A 27772-nucleotide genomic window follows, 5' to 3' on the forward strand; every position below is an offset into this window, starting at 1 on the left:
GAGATTTATGTTTGACATACTAAACACAACTACTTCCAGGTGGTAATTTTATTTTAGATCTGTGGCATTGCTACTTTAAAAAATTGTTTTCATTTCATAATGAAGATTATTATTTGTCTTGCAGCTGAAGTCTTTCTTTTGCATTTTCAGAGTCCTGCATTTGATGCAACTGGCAGGCTAGAAGTCATAGCTCAAGAAGATAAAACCAAATTATTGAAAGCTGCTTTTCTACAGTACTGCAGGTAGAAATCACACTTCATTTTTGAGACTTTGTTTGGTGTTTTTGAAGGCACTCTGGTATTTGAGTAAGAGATTGTCTTGGTTAGGATATTCCTGTGCTGTTTTAGTTGTAGCTTTTTTAATGACACACATCCTAATTAGGAGAGCATTAAATGCAACTTGGGCTAGTGTAGAAGGGATGTGTGCTAGAAAGGAGCAGACTTCTGTAATTTCAATCATTTGTCACTTACTCTGTGTAAATTCTATGGGTATGTTTGTGCCAAGTGAAACAACTTTCAGCTTTGCATTTTGACTTACTTATTCTTTAATAAGTGGTGTTTTGTTGTTGAAAAAGCTTTTTTGTCCTCATTTTTATTTGCCTAGCTGTTTTCAGTAATACTTTTAAGTGTACTTATGGCCATGAATATTGACTGGTATGGCAGACTTTGGGCAGGATGATTTTTTCTTTCAGATTGGCTGATATGGAAGAATTAGTGGAACAAAATACCCTGTTTGTCAAACTATCCTGGTTAAAACAGTTGGAGTGTGGGGAGGCATGTGATGCTCCTGAAAGGTTTGATGTTGAGATGAGTGATGGAAGCAGAGAAGAAAAAGCAGAAAGAAGATAAACACATCTGTAGGCTTAGATTAATTATATTTAGAGGGAATTGTTGTCAACATTTATGTATTTAAAAAGCAAAGTGAACAACCCACACACCCTCTTAAGACTAATCTCCTTAAAGAGTGTTAAAACTTGGAAAGAACTGGTTCAAGATAAGAAGAGGGTAGGAGTGCTTTTGCCATAGAACTTCATGTGAGGTAAAAGAAGGAAGTTGAAGGTAGTAAGAAAAAAAAGTATTAATGTCTTGTAATGTCTTTTTATTTCAATTAAAATCTGGGCTATATTTATGAAATTAGAAGAAAATAATAATTTTATGTATGTAGTAGTTATTCTGACATTTTTTCCAGAAAAAAATGTTCTGGTAAAATGAATGGAGCAGTATTCCACAGAAGAGATACAGCAATTTGCTTGTCCAGGTGGCCAATGAGTTGATGCAGACCAAATAATGGGAGGTTGTGCAGCCCCTGGAAGTGTCCAGTGTACCAGCTGTACAGTGAGGTCTGGCAGCTTTGTAGACCTAGTGGTCTTTAGAGGAGATAGGAAGTTCTGTGGAAAGATCAAGTTGACCCTTTTTGAGGGCACTTCATGATTGGAAGGAGCTAATAAAGTCCCATGTAATTTCCTTAGAAACACATCCTGCTGGGTAGTAAAGATGGGACTTAGTTTTTAATGGAAGATTCAGTTTATTACAGTTTTTCAAAAGTATACTGTGTTTTAGTTTCCCTTTGTGCAATTTCTGGATGCACTGCTGGGTTGTTTGTTTTTGTTTTGGGTTTTTTAATTCATAGAAATCTTGGTCATTTAAATGTTCAAACTGACAGTTTCATGAAAAATATAAATACTTCCAGTGTTGGACTGACAATATCCCCTCTCAGTCAGAAGACTATAATTTTTAGTATATACACAAAATCAAATCCCTGGGTTTTGTGTATATTGCATAATTCCTACACAGAGGTACAACTTCATACTTTGAAGGTCTGTGTTCGGTTGCTTCTTGCTCTTTTACTTACTGATATGAATAAGAGGGGATTCTTTGAAATGATAGGCAATAAAAATAATGCATTATATTTGCTGAAGCATTTTCCTAAGAGCCTTTATGAGCTTCCCCTCTATTGCCATTAGGGAGTGCTTGAGAAAATGAGAAAATTTTAAAGCAAGCAATAGAAATGTAGTGACTTAAGTACTAGATACATCCAGGCTTAGCTCTGTGTGATGAGTCTTTTCTCTTAAATGATAATAATAGAGGTAATAAAAAAAAAGGGTGCCTTGACTCTTGACTTAGGCTTTTTTGATTTATAAGTTGTGCGGCCTTCTTGCTTTTAAAGAATTGGAGTACCTTTCATCCACAGTTAGTTTAGAGAGAGTTCAAAAAATGCTTCATGTATGTCTAAAGAACTTCAGAAAAAGTGTATCAGCAAATCCTGTTAACTGAGGGGGTTTTTTTTATGGCCCTGTTGGTTGATTTTATTTAGCACACTGTTTCATTTATTTCAGGAAAGATATAGTCAATGCACAAAGCATGGTAATGGAGCTCTTTCCAAGTAATGCAGACCTGGAGTCTGATGCTGAGCTGGATAGAGCAGTAACTCAGATCAGTGGGGACTTAATGGATGATTACCCTGCCTCTGATCCAAGATGGGCTGAATCTGTACCTGAAGGTAAATATAACATGTTGGTTTTTGAGCTTTTTGGTTTGTGGTTATTTTTGGTTGGTTTTGTTGTTGTTTGTTATTTTTTATTTGTTGTTGTTGGTTTTTCTGAAGTAGTTTCTGTAATATTCTAGATAACATTATACTTTAAGCTTTGCAAAGAAGGCATAAGTGTCCCTTGCCCTCTATCACCTTTCCACAAAGACTTAAAGATGCATCTTTTGATATTACCAGATAAGCTTGCAGTCTGCTGTGATTAGTTCTTGACTTCATGCAGTAAACACAAACAGCAAGGAAAAAATATTTCTGAGAAGGGTACTTTGTGCAAGGATCAGGTGATGTTACTCTAGTATTTCCATGATTCCTTGTGTAGTTTTGAATAATTTTCCAAAAAATGGATGTGTTAAGAGAAAGAGCTTATTTGTTCATTGTTAGCCCCTTTGTCAGTGTGACTGCACAGCTGTTCACCTGGGATCCTGGGTAGAGTGAACTGGTATTCTTCTGGGACTTTGGTATTTATATCTGCCTGAAAGAGGACTAGAGAAATTGGTTTATGGGTATTTGTTGTACATAAAGCATTAAAGCAGATGTTTTTAGCAAGAAACTTCTTTGTACTTCGTCATGTATTGGTGTCTCTTATAAGTTTTAATTTGAAAGTGGCCTCAAACCTCTAGGCAGTAGCTGCCAGTTACAGAGTAGAGGCTTAGTTTGAAAGTTCATGTTAATAGTTACAGTTGGATGATGTTTTGTTGTTTGTGTGGGGCAGCCAGTTGGAAACTGTTAGGCATCACATCCTCACTATTCTCTGAATCAACTTTATTTTTAATTTGGCAGCCTGTCTGTGCTTATTCCTGACTAAAGCCAGAAATGAAAATTGATAGCTTCTTGGAAATCGTCTTGCTAAGTTTGCTCAGTGATAGCTTTTCCAAGTTTTTGTCTTGATATTGTAAGCAGACTTAGTTTATACAAAAAATCTGGATGCAGAGTCAATTAGATCTATCAAATAGATTAGAGCCTGCTAACACTGTAGCTTCTAGTAGCTGTGGTCTAATGCATAATAAATTTAGCAATAGCTAGTCCACCACAAGGATAAAATTATAAGTCTGGATCCTACTAAAACTAGAATATGCTTGTGAGCTGCTATTTTAGCAGCATAATGAATTGAATATTTCAGAATACTGCTGATCTAAAGATACTTTATTTCTTCTAAAAGCTTTTCTTCAGCCATTATGGAGTTGAAAAAGATAGAGTAAAAATAGCATGGTAAGCAGTATATAAATGTGTGTGCATATACTGTAAAAAGTACCACCAGTGTGGTGCTACTATAAAAATTGACAGATTAGTTTAACTCAGAGGCACAAAACATCCAGAAATTAAGATATAAAGTGCTCTGACCTAAGATTTTACTTTTTTTAGAAGCAGCTGGTTTCAGCAACACATCTCTCATTCTTCTTCATCAGCTAGAGGATAAGACAAAAGCACACTCATTCTTCATTGAGTTTCTTCATCAGGTAAGTCCTACTGTTCTTATGGTATCAGCACACACAGTTTATTACTTTGTGTTGATTCCTCTAGAACACTGTTTAAAGTGCATGGGGTGTTTTGTTTTGGTGTTTTTAATAAAAGGTCGGTGTGTTTGAGCGTCTGGGCAGTTTTCCAGTGCGAGGGATGCCGATGGCCACCCGACTGCTGCTCTGTGAGCACGCAGAGAAACTGGCAGCAGCTATTGTTCTCAAGAATCACCACTCCAGGCTGCCTGAGCTGGTGAACGCTGCTATACTGATTGCATTGAACAAAAGGGAATGTGATATTCCACCAAGCCTTACCCCTGCTGATGTGTTCTTCAGGGAGGTAAGAAACCTGCCTTTCCTGAATTACTGCATGGCCTTGCACGTAGTAAATGTTACAGTGCTTTGAAATGCACTTTGAAACTTTTCCCTGTAAAACTGTAAAAATGAATTCAACTTTATACAACTACTCTTTAAATAGGGATAATGTGGTAGTATTTTCCTCACTTTGGTGTATGTACTTTTTTGTGTCTGCAGCTGAAACGCAATTTCTGACAAATTTTATGTAGCAGAAGTTACATTTTCCAACTACCCAACATGGATAAGCAGTGAAAAGAACAACTGAAATTCTCTGACACATAAGAAGATGCATGCTAAATTATAATTTTTAAGGGATGAACTGAAGATTATGAAGCTTTCCAGACAGGAGAGCTGCTTTGATGAGCTGTCCTGGAGGAAATTATATTAGTTCAGTCACTTACAATTTTTGTCCTCTCTAACATTAGTCAAGCTAAGTTAGTTCTCTGTTTATGCTGCATTCCTGTCAAGTGCTCTATCTTGCTTTCTTTCTTCCTTCTTAAGAAGAACTATGCACAAAACATTTATTTTTAGGAAGTTTTTTACTGCAGAGAACAATAGTTGCTAAGGGAGAAAAATAAATATAAAAGAAAACAGAAATAATAGTCTGCTATTTTAAAGCAGATATGTTATCCAGTATACTTTATGTAACAAAGATTCTGCTGCCAAATATTCCAGAAGATGATGGAGGAATATGCTTAATGGAAGTGTGTGGAGTTGTCTTCAGAAATGAGGATTTTTTTTTCCTTTTCCTTTCAGATTTAAGTCCAGAAAGAAGGTATTTTTCTGTAGTTTTAAGTATTGGATGAACCATAAGCTGGTTATCATTATGCATTAGTTTAGTTAGGTTAGTTGATACCTTTTAATATTTCTAGCTGTTTATGTGGTTTATACTAATGTACTTATTTTTTATATAGCTCTTGTCTTTCAGGTATCAGCTGATAGTGGACATGTTAGTGTTCAGTGTAACTTTTGTTTCTGTCTTCAAGGTATCCCAGATAGATTCCATCTTTGAATGCTTATTAGAAGAGGAAGAGCAAATCCTGAAAGACATGCCTATTGAATCAATTGAGTGGGCCCAGATAGTTGTCAATGTGAACAACATCATTAAGGTACAGAACTGCCTTAACCAAGATGTTTGTGGGGGGGGGGGGGAAGATAAGCATTGAAGGGCACAGAAGAAGTTGAGTGTAGCACATCCGAGTTACTCATACATGAAGAAAAATGAATGTGCTTTTCACATGTCAATATACAGCAGGAAGGAAAAGACAACCTTGGGTGGAATTAGGGATGTTCCTTTTCCTCCTGCGCCACTGTTAAAGATAATTTGAGAAGTTGTAGCTTTGTTGGAAGTTGTTGAAGTCATGAATATATAGCAAAGATTGAAGAATTTATGTTTGAGCCCTGAGGTTTCTTGCTCAGTCAATATGTCCCCATCTGTCCAACTGAGAAAGTGGTGTAGAAAGAATGTGGGTATTGAAGGAACATTTCAGAATTACAAAAGACAGCATCTTTATGTGGTCTGTGTGTTCTGAGGTAGACTTTAAAATGCTGACATCCTTACCTTTCAATAGGATATGCTACAAGCTGCCTGTCAGTATCGTCAGTCTAGAGCCTCTTTATATAAAACAGGAGAACTTCCAGAAAGAGAACCTGAATATATTCCATGGACAGGTGAGAAAATACTATTACAAGTTCATAAGTTTCAGAACACATGAATTTCAGTCTGAATTTTAAGCTTTCTGTTAAAAACTTCTACAGGGTTGTCAGTGAGAGTAAGTGAAAATTAAGTTTTCATTTGGGGAATGAAATGGGATGAATCAATGAACTCTTAGTTTGTCCAGTACTGATGATGCTTTTTTAAAAAAATTGCATTGCAAATTTGGTTGTAAAACCACAAATTTGGGAAAGAAAACTAGTTTTAGAATTTTTATAGATTTTTTTAATGCGTTGGTTCTGGTTGGCAGATCTGTGGGGTACATAACATTAAAATAAATCATAAAATGTGATCCATAGCTGTTTTAAAAGGACTGATGATTCTCTACTTGCAGAAATGTTGTTTTGTTTTGATGATTTAATAGTGTGAAAAACTATCAGAACAAATGTTCTCAGAGGCAGGCACTTTCAAATTGATGCTTAAGCTTCCTTGTAGCTTCTACATGTAAAACACTTTTGTTTAGTGCTTCTAAGACAGAAATCTTGAAATCCATATTCCTCCTCACAAAAGCAGTAATACAAACTCTTTTCATCTTGTGTTTTGATGACTATATCAAAGTATTTAAATCAGGTTAACAGAAGTCGCCTTTTCCTTGTGCGTATTCTGAGTTTGCTTAGAAATAGAGCAAGTAATTCTTTTCTTCTGAAAAAAGAGCTGATGTTGGTAGCTGGCAGCATAGATCTGCATAGTTCAGGCTTTTAGTTGGGCTCAGTTTAATATGTAAAACTAGATGGGAACAGTTGTTTATTGCTGGGGGTGGAGTGATGACGGCATTACTTTGATTTTCAGAACAAAACCATTTATTGGCTTTTTTTCCCTTGGATATTTTTTTTATTGTACATAGTAATGTTTTTCTTTCGCTTTGCCTCAGGTTGCTGTGGTGATTGGATTATTGCTTTAATGTTCCCTGTGTTGTTTTCCCCAGCCTCCAGCAGCCTGCGCGCGGCGATAGCGCGGCAGCACGGCACCATCCTGAAGGTGGTGTATCCCCAGGTGGACAGCAATCTGCGCAGCGTGCTGGCCGAGCAGCTGGTGGCACTGCTGGATTGCCTCCTGGATGGCTACGTGGCTCAGCTGAAGTCTGTGGATCGCCTGGCCGACCAGGAGCGCTACAGCAGCGTGGAAATGGAATATGTGCAGAAAAGATCCGAGCTCTTGTCCCCTCTCCGTGAGTGCTCTCCGTGCTCTTTAACGCAAAGATTAAATGGTCCGTTCGATGAGGAAATGACACCAATTTGGAGTAAATGGCATCTGTGTATGAATTCTGTTTGCTGTACACAGTTGCTTCCAGAGTACAAATGGCTGGTCTATGATTTAATGAGATAATTACAAAATAAAAGCAGATTACAAGTTCGCATCCAGGACCACACTCCATGCCTGTACCTCTTGTTGGACATCTATATGGCTGAACTTTCATCTTCTGCTAACTTGTTGCGCTTTTCTGGCAGTTTTTTATCGTGCACTGCGGGGATGAAAGTAGCCTGTAAATGGATTCTAAATGTTTATATTGTTGCAAGCTGAGATACACTTATATGCCTGAAAGCTTGTTTGGTGTTTATCAGTGAATAGTTACTTTTTGAAGTCAAATTATTTGATAATCATACCCATTGTTTCACATGTTAGATGTGGTCAAGTCCTGAATCAGTAAGCCATAGAAAAGCTCCCTTTTAAAATGGAAATAAGTTAGTGTAAATGCATTTTAGTAACTTTGGAAAGTTTAAATTTTTTTGACTGAAGTAAATTATATAAATAGTGATATATATAATATATCACTATTTATATAATTTAATGATAATATGATTAATGATAATATATAACTAATGTTAATATTTGAACAGTCTTTGAAAAAGCTTCATCAAACTATCATTGCTCATGTTCATGGGTTCTGTTAGCTTATAAATACATTTTGTATCATTATGTTCAATCTAAGGTTCGTATTTCCTTACAAACAGAACTAAGTCTTCTGCTGACTCTTACATTTTTAACTGAACAGAAAGGAAGATTCTAAATAGTTTCTCTTCAATGCAAGCCCAATTATCCTTATTTATTCTGTGCCTTTTCAAAAGCCTATGGCTGCTGCTTTTTTGCTCTGTGCATTTAAGTGGCTATTATTGTAGATGTTAAGTCATGGAATTGCATCCCCCAGTGCAAACAGCAGATGATGTTAACTTCCAGAAGAAATAGAAGACATGATGCCATTTAGTATCCCCTTTTTCCCTCTTGTGCTGTGGGACAGAGCTGGTGGGTCTGTGACCGTGCATGTGCACGGGAGATTTATGCGGGAGGGGAATGTTCTTTGGGAATGTGTGAGTATCTCCTCAATGGCCACACTTGAAACTTGTTTTCATTTTTCTGATCTCAGACAAAGGTGATCTCGTTTGTAAAACTTCTTTTTCTTGGTTACTTAGTTTCCCTGGGACAGTACCAGTTGGCAGCTGCTTTAGCAGAGAAGTACTGCGACTTTGATATCCTGGTGCAAATGTGTGAGCAGACAGACAACCAGGCCAGATTACAACGCTACATGACTCAGTTTGCAGATCAGGCAAGTCTCTTCTATTTCCTTTAGCTAGTGTTTTATAGTAAGTTTGTACCTGAAATGTTGCAAAATTTATTATTTCTTTCTGGGGTTTCTTTTCTTGTTTTTTTTTAATGCTTATGTCATTATTTATACATACAGGGGTGATACATTATTTATACATACAGGAAAATTGAAGTCGATATTCGCTGTAAAATATTCAGTGGAGTATTTTACATTGGGAAGGCAAAGCTAGCCAGCAGAAATAAAGGTACTGCCTGTATGGGCAGTGCCTTTTTATGGGACCTTTTTGTGCCCCAGACATGTTTTCTCACTCTTAGCATTTTGTGATTTCTTCACTCAGGTGCTGTTGTCATTACACTGTTGTTTTGTTAAACTAACATAATGTGAAATGGAGGATAATTTCCAAAAGAGCTGAAATTGTTTAATGTATAAATAGGAAAGTAATTAATGTGTTAATATGAAAGTAGTTAGGAAGAGTACAAAGGTAGGGCTGTTGCTTTGGGGTTTTTGCATTGTCCTGCTATGTATTTGTTGGACGGTTTTTCCACTGTCTGTTAAAAACTAGTGTAAAAATTAAGTGTGCTGAAATATTAGAAAGCTTAAGGAAAAGGTGGTAGAGATTACTTGAAATGTGTGGGACTGAAACAAAAAGGTGTTAATTTGAGAATTGGTGAGATGAGTTTGTTTAGCTTTCCACAACTATGGGGGAAAGAGAAATCCTGCAGTCTACATGTTTCCTAGTAGAGTACATAAAGATTGTTTAAATAACAAAAACCAGAAGTATCAGTAATAGACAGAAATTACAGCAAACGTTGTAAATAGTGCATCTTAAAATACTCATCCTGACTGTCAGAGTGGATAAATTACAATTTTTTTTCCTCTTCAAATGCTTTATTTTAAAGCAGAAATTAAAAACTTCCTGAAAAGAAGTTACTCTGGCAAATATAGAGCTGAATGGATAAATCTAATGGATAGGCTATCAGACTGATAGCCTCTTCAGACTTCATTTTTAAATTGTTAATGCAATTAAAATTTAGCATTACTCTAATATTGACCTGAAAAGACTAATTTAAATCTGATTAAATCCTGATTATTTATTTTGCATTCAAGTTTTTGAGGATAAAATAGGGTGTTTTTTTCTTTTTAAAAAAGAGAGGTTTTTTTAAACCATACCTGAGAGAAGGAAGGTTACAGGTTAATTTGTAGGTAGGAGGGAATGTTTCAGAACCAGTGATAGCTGAAGTAGACTTGTTTATGAAAGGAAATGGTAAGCATGGAGTTTCGAAGGAGGCAAAGAAACAGGTCTGAAAATGAGACAAGAAGAATTAGGTTTTATGTAATTCCTGTTCATGTGTATTAACGTAAAGAATTTACTTTTGGCCCTTCCATCACTTTAGTTGAAGGATTCTGTATTTATCAGCATCTGTTGCAGAGAGCTCATGAATGCTTCAAGCACCTGTTAGGACTCTTAGGGGGATTTTATCAACACTCATTTCTGTCGTGTGTGTGTGTGGCTTTATCAAGAAGGTTCTTACTATTTTCTTACTAATTGTATTTTATAAAGCACTTAGAAGGCAAGCCAGATATGAAATGTGACTTTTAAATTTGTTCATATTTCTGTTGTGTTCAGAACTTCTCAGATTTCCTGTTCCGCTGGTATCTGGAAAAAGGGAAGCGAGGAAAGCTGTTATCCCAGCCTATTGCTCAGCATGGGCAGCTGGCCAGTTTCTTGCAAGCACATGAACATCTGAGCTGGTTACATGACATCAATAGCCAGGATTTGCAAAAGGTGGGGTTTCTTAAATACAGCCAAATGGAAATACCCCATGTTGAACAGGTCAGGTACATATTCAAGTAGGTAATTTACTGAGTTATGACTCTTCCCCATCAAAAGGCAGCTTGTCCAGGTGAGTTAGGAGAAGGATTGCAGATAATTAATTTGTTACTTTCGGAGTACCAAAAGCCCCTCTTCAGGCATCATCTGATAGTTCATGTAAGCCACTGCACTGTGTAATGGAAATTAGGGCTGCTTTTCATCCCTGGCTGGTGGCTGTTACTTCTTACTGAGGAAGTTTGGTTTGGCTACATAATCACAACTTTGATGGAATTGGGGATTTATAGGGAATATCAATAGCATTATAATATTGTCCAGCCAGGGAAAAACTGAAACTTCTCTTTCAAGACTAACATCTTAAAGCTAAGGAGTTTGGAGGTATCATGAAAGTAAAAAAGCTGTTGTTAACTTTAATCACTTACATTCATAGTGTAAAGTATTTTTAATAGCAAATGTGCATGTGGATATATTAATGTGGTGTTGTTTTTAAACGTGATCATTTGTTGTCTTCTGGACTTTCAATTTACATCACCTCTTCTTCCTGGTCAGTCTTTCCATCATTCTGCTGGACTTAAAAATGCATTTCATTTAACAGTTAAAACTATTTCAAAACAAAAATGGCTTCTTTCAATCCACATGCATGTTTGTTAAGCATGAAAACCATGGAAACATTTATCCTGCTGCAAATTCTATGTTCATAGAATAGCTGTATCCCTCTTATACAAACAAAAAAAGTCCCATTCATCAACCCCAACCAAAACAAATAAAAACCACTCTGAGAATATTGTAATATTCCGTTTGTGTCGATTGAGGTTTTCTATGTCATGTCAAAGCACTTTGAAGAGGGGGTAAGGATTCTAAAATATACATTTAATTCTGTGTAGATAGTTTATTTCTGAGTAAGTGCTCAGAAACTGTTCCTTTGTCTGATAAACAAATTCTTGCCTCTTTATTTGGTTACTGCAATTCTTGTTTTTCAAATTCTCAAATTAACAGGTAAAAACAATCTGCATGAAGGAGTGCTCTGTCAAAACATATTTGCCTGGCTTTTATTGCAAAGAATTTAATTAGATCCTAAAGATACAATGTGTGAAGTTGCAGTTTATCCTTTGAGAATGCAGTAGATTTTTTTTATTTGCGATGAAAAGATTTTTTAAATGTTTTGTTGAAAGAGAGAGCATCTTCTTGAAGAGTGTAATGCAGAGTTTCACTGTGCAAATTGTACAACTTTTAAAATTAAGGGTTATAGTATTGCAAACAATAAATAGCTGTGAGACTTCTGTTCAGATAAAATTCTTATCTGTTAAACATCTGATCTAATTTACAAAACTGATTTCTAACATGTGTATTTATTCTAGGCTCACAGAACATTGCAGACTTTAGCAAATATGGAGACACGATATTTTGCAAAGAAGAAAACACTTCTTGGCTTGAGCAAATTAGCTGCACTGGCATCAGACTTCTCAGAAGACATACTGCAAGAGAAAATAGAAGGTAAGAAATAAAAACAGGACAAAGTGAAGAAAAGACTTACTAAATTACTGAATTAGAATCCCATTAATTTTGGAGATTGATTTTTTCTATGTTGAGGGTGCTGACTTAGTGTGGTAAGGATTAATAGGCTTATGATTTTGCTCATTTTAGGAAGCACAAGGAAGACAGTGTGAGGCAGTAAACTGAGTCTTCACTTTCATATGTGAGTTAGGACTAGGAGCATGGCAAATCTGTACCTTTCCACTTTTTCTACTAACATGTATACTATTGGCAGAAATAACAAGCTGCACCTGTACTTTGAGAAGTGGCTGAAAGTTGTCAACCATTCACACTGAATGTATTTTAATGAATCTACATTTTATATTTCAGATGCAAGGTAAAAATTAGTTAATTTCTTAGAGCCCATTTATAAAATGGCTTTCACTTTTGAATTTTTCTCAAGTCCTGAAGCTCTTAGGCTATACAAGGAAATCCTGTAACTGTAGTGCAGTAATACAGTTGCAAATATATACAGTTGTGATCAAGAAGTGCTTTCTCAGGGTTTTGCTCTCTATCTAGGAGGGTTACCATGACAGTGTTTCACTGTACTCTGTCTGAAATTATGTGAACAGGAGAAGTACAAATATCTATCCTGCTTCATTACCAAGTGCAATGGTTCCACGGCTCTGCCATTCCTACCCCTTTGGAAAATACTGTTTGTGTGGCACAAGTGCTGTGAGTTTGAGAAGAAGCAATTTTGCAGTACTGGTTAAAGGATTCTGGCCACCAGGGGGAGGCTTTGGAATATGACTCAGGGTTGCTGCTCAAGCTTACTTCTGTTTAGCTGCATATTTAACCATCTATGTAATGAATAATTCTTATATCCTGTTGAAAAAGCCTGGTAATAATTACATTAAGTAAGTAGGCTTTAAAAATTATTTTTAGCTCATAATAATAATGTATTATCTGCCTTTTAAGTTGTATAGCATTGCATGAAATCTTGAAGTTTAAATCTGTTTTTTATCACTGTGAAAATGACTATGCTGATGTGAAGAATCTCACCTTTAAATAGGAAAGTTTAAAAATTACAAATGAGATAATCAAAGCTTTATTTCAGTGGACTAGAGGACTCTCAAAATTGGTTTTGGACTGCATTCTGCTACACATTTCTGTGTGGCACATGATGTAGTTATTAAAACTTAAACTCTTCATCTATCACTTTCCTGTTGATAAAGAAAGACTAATTATTTCTGCTACATTTTGCTTATTCCTCGAAACAGATAAAATGCTCCATAGAATTATTTTCCCTATTCTAACATGCAGTGAAAGTTAGTGGGAAGGGCAGGGTTCATATAGTATGGTTGATATTATTTCATTTTGGATGTCTCAGACTAGCAAGTTTCTCATCCTAAAGCAGCTCATACTGGCAAGTATAAAACAGTCAAAAATTGAACATTTCATGAGATGGGACATGTCCATGGCACAGCTACCTCAAGTTGCAACCAACTCATTTTCCTGTGCAGTGCAACAGCTTCCACCCAATCCTTGGTATTAATTTTGAAGTTTTGGGGCAAAATTAGAGTTATGCATTTTCATTACACTGGGAACATGAGTGGAAAGTAAGAACTGGTTCCTTGGGAAGGCAGTATTGAAGTGGAAGTATTTCTGTGCTTTGGGAACATGGATGAGAGACCAAAGGGAATGCTTCATAACAAACGCTTGTAGGCTTGAATAATATTGTGGCTTGACAGTTGCTGTTGTGCCACAAAATTTATTATTACATTTTAGTAACATGAAACATTCATTTCCTTAAATGACTACAAGAAATATCAGAGCAGGAGCGCTTTTTGTTACATCAGGAGACGCTTCCCGAACAACTCCTGGCAGAGAAGCAGTTGAACCTCAACGATATGCCAGTGCTGTCTGCATCTCAGCTCATTGATGTAAGTGTCCCATGTTGTCTTCATTACACAGGCAAACTTCCAGTGTGTTTTCTGCCCCTTTGTGAGGAAACAAATGAGAAGGTCACAGCTGCCTTTATCCCTTATATAACTTGCTAAGCACCTAAAGATCTGATCTATGAATTAGTTTGACTTCACTTAGTTTCTACCAGCAAACATCAGAATGATGGGTTTGGTCCTAGTTTTTTTCTATTGAATGTGTGCTTTGGAGTGCTGCTGCAAGAAAAGGCAAATCAGATCGGTGCCAGAAGTTGATTTACTGGTCTAAACAAGGTTTTGGATGTGAGACACCAAAGGATATTTTTACCTTCCTTTGCATTCTTGGTAGGGCAGAAGTTGGAAGGCAGAATGAACAAACACTTCTACCCTAGTGGAGAAGGATGCTGCAAGATAGAAAAAGGAAGTACTAGAAGCAGGAAGAGGCTTTTAATCACCTGTTGCAAAGAGGCACCGGAAGTCTTTCTACTTTTGTTTTCTTTTACAAAAATCCAACCCATCATGAAAGAAAAATTAAAACTGTTCCAGTACCGGGATAAGTAATAGTGCTGATTCCTTTTTCACACTCCTTTCTGGGATCAGCCAGGAACCAGTAACCTTACCGATTCTGCCTTGTTTGCCACATTTTTTTACCATCCACTGATGCACACAAAAAATACTCCACGAATAACAGCAATACATTGTAAAAGAAGTCACTTATATCTGGGTGTCAATATTTCTGTATTTTTCTGTAATGCTGTGGAAAATCAAAAGCTAGCATGTAAACAAGCCGCTTGTTTACGTTCTGGTCATTTTCATAGAACTGTGCTAATAGCAGATTGTGAAGTGCTTACCTGTGTCTTTAAGTAAGGCTATCTGTGGGATTAGGGAAGGGTAGGAAGTGTCAGTCAGGACTTGGCAAGTGCTGGCACCTCAACAGTTTTCCTTCTGAATTCTCTCTTATTGTCAAACTAGTGTTAATACTTGCTACTTTCAATGCAAAAATGAAACTCAGAAAGTGCAAATTGAAAGAGTCTTAATGTTAATTTTTCTTTGAAGTACTAATTTATAGTTGGGTGATATGAAATACTGAGAGGAACTTGTTGTTTTTAAGGGGTGAAAGGCAGCACATGTGCTGAAGTACTGCTTTGAGCTTAATTACCGAAATAATTCGGAGAGCTTATTTGTGGAGCTGAGCGCTGCCTACAGTAGTCCAGGAATGTTACAGCCTTAAATGGCACTTAAATTTGAAACCCAGCAGCCTTGTATCCAGTATCATTTGTCCACAGGCCATTGTCACGTAGGTGGAATGCTGCTCTAAAACCTTAAGTATATTCCTTACTATAAAAATACTAGCGGTTGAATCAAGACATATTTTCATGAGAAGGTCATGTAAGTCGAAAATATGTGGTGGTCTTCCTACAGTGGGTTGTCCCTGATACCAGTTACATTAGTTTGTAGGCTAAAAATAATTCCCCATGTTAATCTCTGATTTCATAGTTGTTCATATGTGATGAGAACAGACGAGCCAATGAATATGACTTCAAGAAAGCACTTGATCTGCTGGAATATATTGATGAGGTAGGAAAACTTTTTGAAGGATTTCTAACCTAGAGACTTTTTTATTATTATTTAAGCTAGGGTGGTGCATCTGTAGTTAATTAACATATTTGTTTAGTGTATGGTAATTAAAGCAACCCCGATGTGTTTTTTCAGTTTGTTTTTAAGTCACTGGAGGCATAATGCCAAATGTAGTTCAGATAATTTAAGAAAAATTACACTCTTCATCTTCACTTCCCATTTATAGTCTATAGTTTCTTTTTAGAGCCTCGCTTCCCTACAGGCTATCTCCAAACAGGACAAAGATTAACTTGTTTTCGTAGTTCAGTTCTTGTGTCTTCCCTCTTGACAGTTTCACTGACTGTCATGAGGTAATGTGGGATAGTCACCACTTTCTAACATGTAAGTAGCTTTGAACCACAGATTTGCCATCTACTTTTTTCCAATTGTATTCTTTTTCCTTCTCAATAAAATAAATGTTACTCTAAACCCATGCAATTTCAAATTTTTTTTCCCAGAGATATTACAATTCCTAACAACTTATGTAGAACCATTCAGCACAAATCAGAGGTGGTGGTTTCTGTGCAATGCAGAAACTTCCCTTTTCAAATCAAATGTATATCTTTGAAAACATTTACTGATGTATTTGTATAAGATATGTCCTAATGTGGACACTAGTGCATGTTATGGCAAGTTAGCTTTGCCATACCAAAAAAAGAGCTTTGACTCCACTCATCATATAGCACATGGGTAAAATAAAATTTGCCTAGAATACAATGTTTTACAAATTGGTATTTTTGTGCCCTTTTACAAGCTGTGTTAGTTGGTTGTCAGCAGTCAAGTGATGCTGTAGAAAGTCAGAATCCAAGATTTCAAATGAAAACAAAGTGTTTGGTGTTTCAAAAGTCCAATCAGATCATCTGTTAAAGCAGCATTTGTTAAAAATTGCATTTGGTGATTGAAGATCTAATTCATTGGTGCAATCTGCATGATAGTGTGACTATTTCTTTGTAAAAAACCCTAGAATTTTAATATGCCTGTCTTTTCACCTTATATGAATTGAAGGAAGAAGAAGTGAATGTAAATGATCTTAAACTCAAAATTCTCTGTAAGGCTCTCCAAAGAGATGGGTAAGTGTAAATATAAGTTCCTGAGACACAGCTCTTCCAGAATTATATCTTAGTGCACTATTCTCTGACTCACAAAAAATACTTCATTTCAGAGGATAAGGTAGGTAAAGTATAATGTGTCTGATCAGAGCATGTATTCTTATTTGAAAAGTGAAACTACAGCAAAAAAAATCTGCAGTACTTTGTTGGTGTATCTCACTGGCAACCTACTGTGCAGTCCTGGCACCTGATGCAGAAATGAACCCATGCAGCTTTTGGCTTTTGTTCTTGAACCCTTTCCTGAAGTAAAAGAAGTGTCCAATGCTGAACTTTAACCTTTTTTTTTCCTATGAAGCATCTCAAGTAGAAGCTTTTTAATAAGATTACATAGGCAGAGGTCACTCCTGCAAGCTTTTATTTCACTTGAATTTTACCATTGAACCACACTGGCAGTTTCATGACCTTTTTGAGTTAAAACTGCATTTTTGGTTGTAAGAGAGCAAAGCCTTAGAAAAGCCACTCTTGTGGATCTTTAAAACCAAATACAGGCAGAATCCAGTTGGTCACAGGGATTTTCTCATCAAACAGTGGCACTGTTCTCTTTCCCAGGTTAAATAACACAAGTGGCATTTCCTCCTTTTCCTTTCCAACTCTCAGAAGTCTTCCAACTTTCCTAACTCCCACCTATGTTCCAAGAGGAATCTAAGGAAGAAAAGATGAGGAGAGAATACATTCCAAATGCACTGTGCCGTTTGTGATTAAAATGGAAATAAGCAGTATTTGGATTCACACTTATGCATAGGATAGATTCCAAATGGCAGTGGTGTCTAGGAAATAATTCCTAATTGCATGGCTAAGTTATGTCCATATATAACACAAATCATAAGCAGAGAGAGGTTCACACTATTCCAACTGTTTTCCATTCCTGTAATTTTAAAGGCAGAAGAATTCAGAGCTCATACATGGCACCAGTCCAGTTATTGGTTTATGATCTATCTACCCTGGACAAGCACAGGGTTTTGAATGTGATATTTTAACAGTTCAAACACGTACAATGGTGACAAGATTTTGGCCACTCTGGCAGATAAGCAGAGGCAATTTGAGATACAGACTCTAGACTGAATAGTGGGTAGAAAACTTGATGTCCCAGCTGAGTTTCCAGTCCAGCAAGCCTCACAAAGGCTTACAGAGAGATGGTGTTAACTTTCATCTGTGTGCAAAAGTAAACATTCGAGATGTGACAGTTCCTACTTTTGAGGATGGCCTGTGGTTTCTAACTTGAGGGCTACAGATGGTGAGAAGGTTCTTGGGTAGGATGGAAAGCCTTACTGAGTCAGCTCCTGATGCTATGCTTGTGTCCTCACTGTTCTCCTCTGTGCCCAAGGGGAGAAAATCCCCCTTCCCTCCCTCCTTTCCTCACATTCTTCCCAGTGGAATTAAAGATGTAATCCTAGACATTTAGGAGCTGAAGAGACATCCAGAGTAAAACCAGTGAAGTACAGAGGATTTGTCAATAATAGCTTCTGGATCCAGGTTCAGATCTGTTACAGGCACGTCCCACAGGCCTGTGGTAGTTTAGGGAGTGATATGAGAACCAGTCTTGTCTGACAGCTTAGCACATGGAACAGAAAATTTTAACAACTGAAAGGTTAGAATCACAGCAAAGCAAGTTAGGTTGGTGTTGAGTTTAAACTGGAGCATAGAAAGCTCTGCAAGGATGAAAAATTGTCATTTAAAACAATCTTCTTCTTAGAAAAATCTATTTGGGATTTTTTTTAATCACAAATGAGACCGGTATTCATTAATCTTTACATTTAATCACAAAGTAGATAAATGATTTGTTTTGTGATTGTGTGTGTTGTTACAGGCCTGCAGCTTAGATCTTGCAATTTTTTCCCCATTTCTTTTCTCAGTGTTTGATATTTTTGTTTTTATTTTCTTCACACTAGAGAATTACTTCTCTTGCTTTATTCTACTAAAAGAAAAAATCTACACTTTCATCACCTCAGTTGTAAAATATAATTGTTGACAATAAGTAGTTCTTATCTCAATGGATAATACTTTTATATTATCAAAGAAATAATGTCATTTGATTGGGATTTTTAATGGTTTAAAAATAGCAAACATTTCTGTTTTCCTCCTAACTAGACTACATTATAGTAGAGCAGTTTTGTTCCAGTTTTACTGGAATAATGACTAATTAACACAAGGTAGAAAAAAACCCTCTTGCTTTGAGCTATAACCAAGCACATAATGCTTCCATATGGACATGTATTAATCACCTTTGATAATTTATCTAATTTTCCTGTGGTTTGTTTTTCTTGTTAGTGTTCCTATTATTTTGTCTGTGTAATTCTTTCTCAAAATTATTCTTTGACTTGCAGATGGTCCTGTTCAGATGGTAGAGATGATCCAATTGAAGCATCTAAAGATAGTATATTTGTGAAAATACTACAAAAGCTGTTGAAAGAAGGTAAAGTGTACTTAAATATAATTGAATGAAATTGTTGTTTCAAAAGCTGCTTAAGATCAATATGTAAAAAGTAGCATTATTAGATTTTCAGAGTAATAAAAAATGCATTCCACTAGGCAGTTAAAATCATTTGAAGCTAATTCTCTCTCTGTAAACTGTTCAGGGAGATAAGAGATGAGCAGATTTCTTGGTTGTAATCTTAGTATTTTTAAGTTATTTGCTCAGTAGAGCACTGAACACATTTTTAGCAGTTGCTTACTGTACAGTAAATTTGGTCTTCTGGGGGTAAATATGTCTCTTCTGTAAGGTACAGCATAGTAACTAATTGACTGTCACTCAATAGAACTTAATCTATTTTAGCCAATTTTTTTTGCTTTTGGTTTTTTCTCTCCAAAAGCCAAACCCAAAAAAATACACCTCCCATTCTCCACTTAAAGCTGACTATAGGAAGTTATGGTCATGGAATTTACAGCTGGAGGAGGGAGGGAGAGAAGGGAAGCAACTGGGAGTCAAAGCCTGTTTCAAATATTACTGCATAGAAACTTTTTGCAGAACACATAAGGCTTCATGTGAAAAACACAAAACTTAAGTTCTTCAGAAAAGTTCCAGTTTTGTGTGTTCAATCCTGTCAATTCCCTTGCATTCTTTTAAGACTTGCACACCCTATGCTGGAACTGTTGCAACTGATATATAGTTATTGTATGACTGAGCTTTCTTTTCTCTTGCCTTTCTTTTATTTTTATTTATTTTGCTTTGATGAAGTGCTATGTAAAGACTTGGATTTATGGTTTAATCATTGAATTACTGAACTCTAGATAAAAAAATTAACTCTGTTTTACAGGCTACTTAAGCTATATTGTATTTCTTGACATGTATAATAGAGTCAGAGCTTCCCAATTCCAAAAGAGTAATTTAGCTGTGAGGCAGGCAGGGTGTTTACTTAAAAATTATATTAACTACTAATGCAAAGTACTTTAATCAGACATATAATAATTGGGTTTTTTTTTTGTTTTGTAGGAGTTCAGTTAAGTGAGTATTTACCAGAGGTAAAGGACTTGCTTCAAGCAAATGAACTTGGCAACTTGAAATACAACTCTTACTTTGAATTTGTGTTAAAAGCAAACTATGAACTCTATGTTCAGGGACAAGCATGATTCTCACTGGGATTTTAAAATATTTTTTCTAAAGAACTCTTAAATTCATGTTTACTTTTTTATATTCTGTTTGGTTTTTTGCTAAAGCTTTGTGATAAAGTCTGTATGCGTAACAATACATGGTCTTGAATGTATAGACATTGATGCTTTAGTCAGGGGACACAGAGTTGTGTTTTCAGGCGAAATAAAAATAAAGTTTTAATTTTCTGTACCTTTCATAAAATTGCTAGTTTGTTCTGTATCTGTGTCCTGTCTGAGACTCAAGGAAACACACAGGGTGAAAATCACATGCAGGGTGAAAATCAGGGACCCACTGCAGAGGGTGGGAAACTTGTGTTGTCACTGCTGGGGCTGTGATTTCAGTTCAGAGAAAATACTGAACACATTGGTGCTGAGTGACTGTGTACATTACTTGAGAAACAACAGGTTATTCTGTCAGGTAACTCCACTCTCTCTTTTTACAACATTTCTTGCCTAGTAGAAACTAGGTAATTTCAGCTTTGCATTTTTGTTATTTGCACAAAAAGGATTACTGGCTTGTCACTGATCACTCAGCTTGTCTGTGACAGAAAGGAATAAAGTGCAGCTCTCCTTCAAGGCCTTCTGGTCCAGTAAATACTCCATTCTTTCAGTTCATATCTCTTAAATTAAACTTTTTCCAAACATTTTAGTATTGTATCCATCTAACTTCCCTTCAAGCTATTTCTAGCATACATGTAAAATGGGATTAGCAGCTCACTTAGAGATCTGCAACTGCTTGTGCTTAGGCCCAGAAGAAACCTCGAAAGCATTTATGAAGGTGTGGGAGTACAGCATGATCTTCCTTACTCCCATGCCTTGTCTCTACTGGTAGGCACTACTAATTTCCTTTACTCCTTTTTAACCCCACTGCCCCAGTTAGTTATCTCTGACATAGGAATAATTTTTTAGAAAAACAATTTCTCGATTATTCTGATTAACAGCAGAATTTCAATAAAAGTTACTGCTATCTGATGTGTTGCACCTTTCTTTTACATGTGGCTCAAGAGCCAGAAACTGACTGCAGAGCAACTTGCACGCCCTTATGTTTTACTTGTCTGGCTCCATGCCTGCTGCAACAACTTGATCTAACAGCTGAGAAGGTCAGAAGTTAAATTGGTTGAAGAGAATCCAGTTTCTAGTTTTAAAAGCACAGCTCCCCTTCCGTGGCTTCCCCTCCTCCCTGTACTAATACAGTAAGCTGGGCTGAGAGTCTGAACATGTTTGGAAGAATAGATTTATGTAGAGAGGTTCAAACTAATATGGGAAAGAAATGCACTAGCAGTCATCTTCTAAGATTGTTCTGAGCAGCGAGCTTTGCTCTTCTGCAGTCTTGCATGGCTGGGAAGTGTGAGTGTAACTCCCAGCTCTGGCTTCAAAGGAGTCACTCATTTAAAGCCTTGGAGGAATTCCACGTGTTCGCCTGAATGTCACTTTGAGGGCGGTTTCATATCGATAAACTTAGCAGGGTTTTGGGAGAAAGGGACTAATGGAAGAAGTGATTGCTTGGCCCTGCCAAAATATGTTCTGCCTTAATTTTTCCTGAATTTTGCTTGAAGAGCAATCTCTGACTGTCCACCATATATCACTCTGGAGATATATCATATCTTCCTAGACTGTTGGCCAGTTCTCTGTGTTCTGTCAGGAGTGGCAGGGCAAGCAGTTCTGATCACCCTTATCCATTGTTTCAAAGTGCCTGGATTCCCTGCTGGATCATGTTTATCATGGCTGGTGTAAAAGTATTATCCAGGTTTTTGGGAAAGGATGGGCTGTGTAGGGTTTTCAGCTGTTCTGCTCTACTGCTGGGTTGGGAGGCACTTGGCGTTTATACAGCAGCTTTCCATCTGACTATTGCCAAAACAGAAGGCTACTTACAATGAGTTTACTTAAACAAAGCCTCATTAAAATAACTTCCATGTCTAAACAGATGTTTAATGTTCTTGTACTAGTAATGTTGAACTGGTTCTCTATTCTGTTGGAAAGTTTGAAGAGTCTGGGACTCAGGGTTATTCCTCCTCTCTGTCCTCTGCTTCATTATGTAATAAACTGTGCTGGTGCAGGACTCGTGTCTCAGATTACTGCTCCAGGAGGATGCCTTCATTTACCACTGCATATGGAAGGTGGCAAATGCCACAGCTCTAGCTTGTTTCTAAGTGTAACAAAAACAAACTTGTGGCAAAAAGATGAGGGTTAAAACTGCCTGAGGGGGATGGATAACTCCTCTTGAATTAGGATATAGGTTGTTTCTTAAATAGTTATTTTCTCAGTAATGGAGAGCACGCAAAGTACAGGAGGTGCACATTTGCATCCTTTGTTGTCGCCAGAGAGCAGGAAAGTTTTTCAGTTTTTATTTGTGCTCAGTTTCAGAAGCTATGCATGATGGATAGTGAGTTCTTTGTGCCCTGTACTGGAAACTACCTCCAACTTGAGACAAAAACCACATTCATTTAGTGAATCCAGATAAACATCAGATCTACCTGCAGAAAATGATATTTTACTCAGAAGTGGGAGAATTTAACATTGCCATTTGGGTACTTTGCTGTAAACTAGATTGGGGCAGAGAGAAAATAAAAGGGAACAGAAGGGATAGAGTGGGTTTATGCTTGCATCATGTTTCATTGCAGGATTAAGGATGTTTATCTTTCAGCAGCGCTTGAGTTTCTGTTACTTGATTTCTGATTCAACACAACCAGCCGTATTTTGGAAATCACAATGAAGCACTACAGTTCTGTAAATAGATTTGGTGGTTGTGATGCCTTTAAGTGCTCTCAGGCTTCCGATTTTTGTACTGCCAGTTGTTGATGACAGAACTGAAGAATAATACAAGTTGAGGAACAGGGCGAGAGAAGAGCACATTTTAATAACAACTTGACGGGAATTCAAAATCTATAGCAGAAGGAATTAAATGGCTGCCAGAGGTAAAGAAGAATGCTGTCAACCCGGAGGATGCACAAGTTAAACAGAGGAGAAGAAAAGTTGTCTGCTTCTCTGCTGAGCTGTCTGCTCTGCCTTGCAGTGGAGGAAATCACCTGCAGAAGCACCTTCACTCGCAGGAGACTCCTCAGAGCACAGTGCTTCTAGCCTACTATTCCTCTTCCTTCTTGCCTGACTCCCTAAATTTTCAAAGGATTTACACTTGACTGTGTCTTCAGGGAGGATCATGAAGGTTGATTTGCATCAACATGGTGTCAGGGTTGCAAATCTGCTTGCATTACTGTCTCTTCTCTCCCTTAGAAACCAAGTATCTGTAAAATCTTCCAAGTGTCCCACATGGAATCTCTGCCTAAATACCCGTAGCTGAAGGAGATGAACTTGCATAGTACCTTCAACTCGTCAGAGATGACTTGCTTGTGAGACCACACTCCTTTTGGAAAGGGTGAGCCACAGGGATGGCTGAAGGGTTCCCGTGTTGCCTGGCCGAGCTCAGCGGCCAGCAATGGGCACTTGTAATGGCACCAGCATTCACCACTATGTCAGGCTTCTGGGATCAGACCAGGATTAATCCTTTACCAGGCTTCTCTTCAGGCATTTGTCTGACAGATGTTATCCTGCGCATTTATTTTCCATTTTTAAATCGCAGCAAGGAAACCATGCACGGCTTTTAACTTCGTGTGTAAAGTTGTGGGTTTTGCATGGGCTGTCGCCGTGTGCCCTGCAAGCCAGGGACCCACCTTGTCACTTCACTTCTCTCCCAGTTCCCTTTCTCTCCCTGGGCTCACCTGCAGCCATGTGAAGGCCCGGGAGGGGCGCGTTTCCCTTCGCATCCCCGAGTCTGGGCACGTGGCGGCCGCGGAGCCGATGCCCGCTCTCCCCGTGCCCCGCCGAGCCCCGCGGCGCTCCCGGCCGCCCCCACCTGCTTTGCCCTTAACGGGGCCGGTGCTGCCGGGGGATTATTTCGGCCCGGGCCGCGGGCGGTGGCGGGGGGGGCTCGGCAGACGCGCCTTATACGGCCGGGCCCGGCTCACCTGGGCCGGGGCCAGGAGCGCCTTCTTTGGGCACCGCCGGGCCGGGGCCGCGCCGGGCCCGGCACCAAATATGGGGACGGCCGGGGCCGCATTCCTGGGGGCCGGTCGCTGCCGCCGCCCGCCGTGATAAAAGGCTCGGCGGCGGCCGCGGCGGCCACGAGTGACCCGGCGAGGAGCGGAGCCTCTCTCTCTGCCCGACGCGCGCAGCCCGCAGCCAGCCCAGGTAAGCCCCGGCCCCGCCGCCACCGCCTCCGCCCGCGGCTGCCGAGCGCCGTGAGGCTCAGCCCCGCTGCTTGTGCCCCCGCAGACACAGCCGAGACCATGTGTGACGAGGACGAGACCACCGCGCTCGTGTGCGACAACGGCTCCGGCCTGGTGAAGGCTGGCTTCGCCGGGGACGATGCCCCCAGGGCCGTGTTCCCCTCCATCGTTGGCCGCCCCCGCCACCAGGTACGGCGCGCTCCCCCTCCGAGCCTCCCCGCACGCCCTGCCACGGCCGTGGCTGCGGATCCCTGCTGCCTTCCAGACCTCGGCAGCCTCCTGTCCTGCCGGGGAGCCCCGAGCCGCTGCCCGTGGAGAGGTTGCTGAGCCCCCACTTTCCTCCCCTGCAGGGCGTCATGGTGGGTATGGGTCAGAAGGACTCCTACGTAGGAGACGAAGCCCAGAGCAAGAGAGGTATCCTGACCCTGAAGTACCCCATTGAACACGGCATCATCACAAACTGGGACGACATGGAGAAGATCTGGCACCACACCTTCTACAATGAGCTGCGTGTCGCCCCAGAGGAGCACCCCACTCTGCTCACTGAGGCCCCCCTTAACCCCAAAGCCAACCGTGAAAAGATGACCCAAATCATGTTTGAGACCTTCAACGTCCCTGCCATGTATGTGGCCATCCAGGCTGTGCTGTCCCTGTATGCCTCTGGCCGTACCACTGGTGAGTGCAAAGTCCTGCTGGCTCCTCTTCCCCGAGCAGGGATGCCCCGGACTGCTCCCCTACCTCTGACAAGCACTCTGCCCCCAGGGCAGGACCCTCTGTGGCCACATCTCTCACAGGGCTGCTTCTTGTCTCTGCAGGTATCGTGCTGGACTCTGGTGATGGTGTGACACACAACGTCCCCATCTATGAAGGGTACGCCCTGCCCCACGCCATCATGCGCTTGGATCTGGCCGGCCGGGACCTCACGGATTACCTGATGAAGATCCTGACTGAGCGTGGCTATTCCTTTGTCACCACAGGTAAGCACCATTCCCTCCTCCAAAAAGTTCCCTCTCCCTTCCAGCCCTCGCTCTTCTAGAGATGCTCTTGCCCTGTTGCAAGCCCTGAAAAGAGTTCCTGGGGGGAGCTTATGTGTGCTTGGGGGTCTGAGTGCCAGCAGAGCTATGGAGGCAGTGCAGGTTCTCCCTGTTCCTCCTCTGCAAACACTGATGCCTTTGCTCCCCCCTGACAGCTGAACGTGAGATTGTCCGTGACATCAAGGAGAAGCTGTGCTATGTGGCTCTGGACTTTGAGAACGAGATGGCCACCGCTGCCTCTTCCTCCTCCCTGGAGAAGAGCTATGAGCTGCCTGACGGGCAGGTCATCACCATCGGCAATGAGCGTTTCCGCTGCCCAGAAACCCTCTTCCAGCCTTCCTTCATTGGTGCGTGCCCCCCTCCCTCTCTCTTCCCTTGGCAGCTCTCTCCTCTCTCCAGAGCCACCCTGCAGAGCTCTCGCTTTGCGCTTAACCTGTGCCTGCCTGTTTCCCCCAGGGATGGAGTCTGCAGGTATCCATGAGACCACCTACAACAGCATCATGAAGTGTGACATTGACATCAGGAAGGACCTGTACGCCAACAACGTCATGTCTGGGGGTACCACCATGTACCCAGGTATTGCTGACCGCATGCAGAAGGAGATCACAGCCCTGGCCCCCAGCACGATGAAGATCAAGGTAAGGCTGGAGCACGCAGCTCCTGGGAGCAGCTGGATGGGGCTGTGCCCAGCCCTGTGCCCAACCCCGCGGCAGAGCCCTGTGTACTGATCCCAGCTCTCTCTGTGTTTTCCAGATCATTGCCCCGCCTGAGCGTAAGTACTCCGTCTGGATCGGCGGCTCCATCCTGGCCTCCCTGTCCACCTTCCAGCAGATGTGGATCACAAAGCAGGAATACGATGAAGCTGGCCCATCCATTGTCCACCGTAAATGCTTCTAAACATGTTTACATGATCACTTTGCCAACCACGCTCAGGATGACAACCTTCAAGGTTGCAGGCGGCTGAGGGCCTGCAACAGCCATGTAACTTTCTATTTTGTAACAATTTCTGGTTACTGTTGCTGCAAAGCTCCATGTGACACAGTGTATGTAAAGTGTACATAAATTAATTTATTTTATCTCGTTTTGTTTGTTTTTAAAACCAATGCCCTGTGGAAGGAAACAAAAAACTTCAAGAAGCATTAAATCATCAGTCATTCTGTCACACCCCAAATGCTGTCGTTTGTCATCATTTGCTCGGGTTCTTCCATCGCTTGTGGATTTGGCGTGGGGATGGCGGGGCTGAAGTCCCCAGACAGGAGGGGGGCTGGGCAGGACCCCAGCCAGAGGAGCCAGCTCTGTGACTCCTTGGGCTGCAGGCTGCTCGGGGGCACTGAGGGCAGCGCAGCATCATCACGCTGCTGCCAGGGGGGTGCCCCGACGCTCTGCAGTGTGCCGGTCCCAGGCGGGAAAGGGTTACCTGGAGCCTTCGCTTGCAAAACATTTCTTTTGGCTCAGCCTGCCAAAAAAGTAGCCCTGGCATGCTCCCGAGGAAGGCAAGGCTGGTGCTGAGGGCAGGTGGCGGGTGCAGGTTAAATAAAGAGCTTTCCACTCCACTTATGGGAGCCCACCTGCCGCGGTGCTGTCCCGGGGGGCCGGGGGCAGCCAGGGCCACTTCCTCACCCTGCCTGACACCCTTGCCCTTGCCAGTGGTCACGAACAGGGAGCTGCCTGCTGAGGAACCACCCCCTCCTCTGCCCCCTCGAACCACCCCTGCCCTTCCCGGATCACGTCCTGTGCTCAGGAACTCCCCAGGAGCCCAAAGGAAAATCCCAGGGACTTCCCCTCGCCTGCCCTGTTTGCCGGTGAGGAGGCAGAGCAGAATGGGAGGAGGGAAAGATGCTCCTGGCCTGTCTCATTTCTCTCTTATGGGCAAGGGGGCTCCAGGACCCCCATCATTTCCAGCATACACACACACACACCCACACACCCACCCACACACCCACACACACACACACCCCAGGTGTTCCCTCTGGGAGCTCCCCTCCCTCTGGGAGCCATCCCAAAGCCCTGCCAGGCTTGACACATGTTCCCAGGTCAGGACACACGTGCAGGAGCCACCAGCCTTTGAAGGGGGAGGACTCCTGGAGCACAGGACCCTGTCATAAAGCAGTGCCTGAGCTTTGGGGTGTTCTTTTGCTGTGGGAGACAGCAGTACTAGGAAAAGAAGAGATGATTTTCAGATGAACTTCCAGCCCAGGAAGGTTTTTTTGCTCTGCTGTGGCTATGCTAAGGGTGCATTTGTTTTACATTTTGGCTGGTTTTACTTGCATTAAATGAGACCCATACATGAGCTCACTTTTTCGTTTAGCACTATCCCAAAGCAAAAGCCTGTGGGAGGAGTTG

At 40.4% G+C, this 27772-nt stretch overlaps 2 protein-coding genes across 6 annotated transcripts in view; both read left to right on the forward strand.

Moving 5' to 3' along the window:
* Positions 1-20374, forward strand: part of NUP133 (nucleoporin 133) — a 29864-nt gene extending 9490 nt beyond the window's left edge. Inside the window, exons 12-26 of one of the 2 annotated variants that reach the window (XM_054280361.1) lie at positions 151-242; positions 2336-2499; positions 3907-4001; positions 4117-4341; positions 5345-5467; positions 5930-6029; positions 6998-7240; positions 8481-8614; positions 10242-10400; positions 11804-11939; positions 13743-13861; positions 15356-15436; positions 16481-16545; positions 18909-18997; positions 20015-20374. In XM_054280361.1, coding sequence (XP_054136336.1) covers positions 151-242; positions 2336-2499; positions 3907-4001; positions 4117-4341; positions 5345-5467; positions 5930-6029; positions 6998-7240; positions 8481-8614; positions 10242-10400; positions 11804-11939; positions 13743-13861; positions 15356-15436; positions 16481-16545; positions 18909-18997; positions 20015-20151 — 1962 coding nt within the window. In that variant the 3' untranslated portion in view covers positions 20152-20374. The remainder of the gene's footprint in view (positions 1-150; positions 243-2335; positions 2500-3906; positions 4002-4116; positions 4342-5344; positions 5468-5929; positions 6030-6997; positions 7241-8480; positions 8615-10241; positions 10401-11803; positions 11940-13742; positions 13862-15355; positions 15437-16480; positions 16546-18908; positions 18998-20014) is intronic. The other variant, XM_054280362.1, reaches the window with a different exon arrangement.
* A 4081-nt stretch (positions 20375-24455) lies between these two features.
* Positions 24456-26478, forward strand: ACTA1 (actin alpha 1, skeletal muscle). 4 transcript variants are annotated; one of them, XM_054279191.1, is made up of 7 exons: positions 24456-24584; positions 24746-24872; positions 24984-25070; positions 25211-25372; positions 25585-25776; positions 25886-26067; positions 26183-26478. In XM_054279191.1, the coding sequence occupies exons 1-7, from the start codon at positions 24456-24458 to the stop codon at positions 26324-26326; spliced, it is 1023 nt and encodes a 340-aa protein (XP_054135166.1). In that variant the 3' UTR covers positions 26327-26478. The 4 variants fall into 4 exon arrangements, with proteins under 4 accessions (XP_054135166.1, XP_054135164.1, XP_054135165.1 ...); XM_054279189.1 differs by having other exon boundaries at positions 24746-25070; XM_054279190.1 differs by lacking the exon at positions 24746-24872 and having other exon boundaries at positions 24875-25070.
* Positions 26479-27772: the final 1294 nt, after the last annotated feature.

This window comes from Melozone crissalis, unplaced genomic scaffold (genome assembly GCF_028551555.1).
Source record: "Melozone crissalis strain CALT ecotype California unplaced genomic scaffold, PUWL_Pcris_2 ptg000027l_1, whole genome shotgun sequence".
Lineage (NCBI taxonomy): Eukaryota > Metazoa > Chordata > Aves > Passeriformes > Passerellidae > Melozone > Melozone crissalis.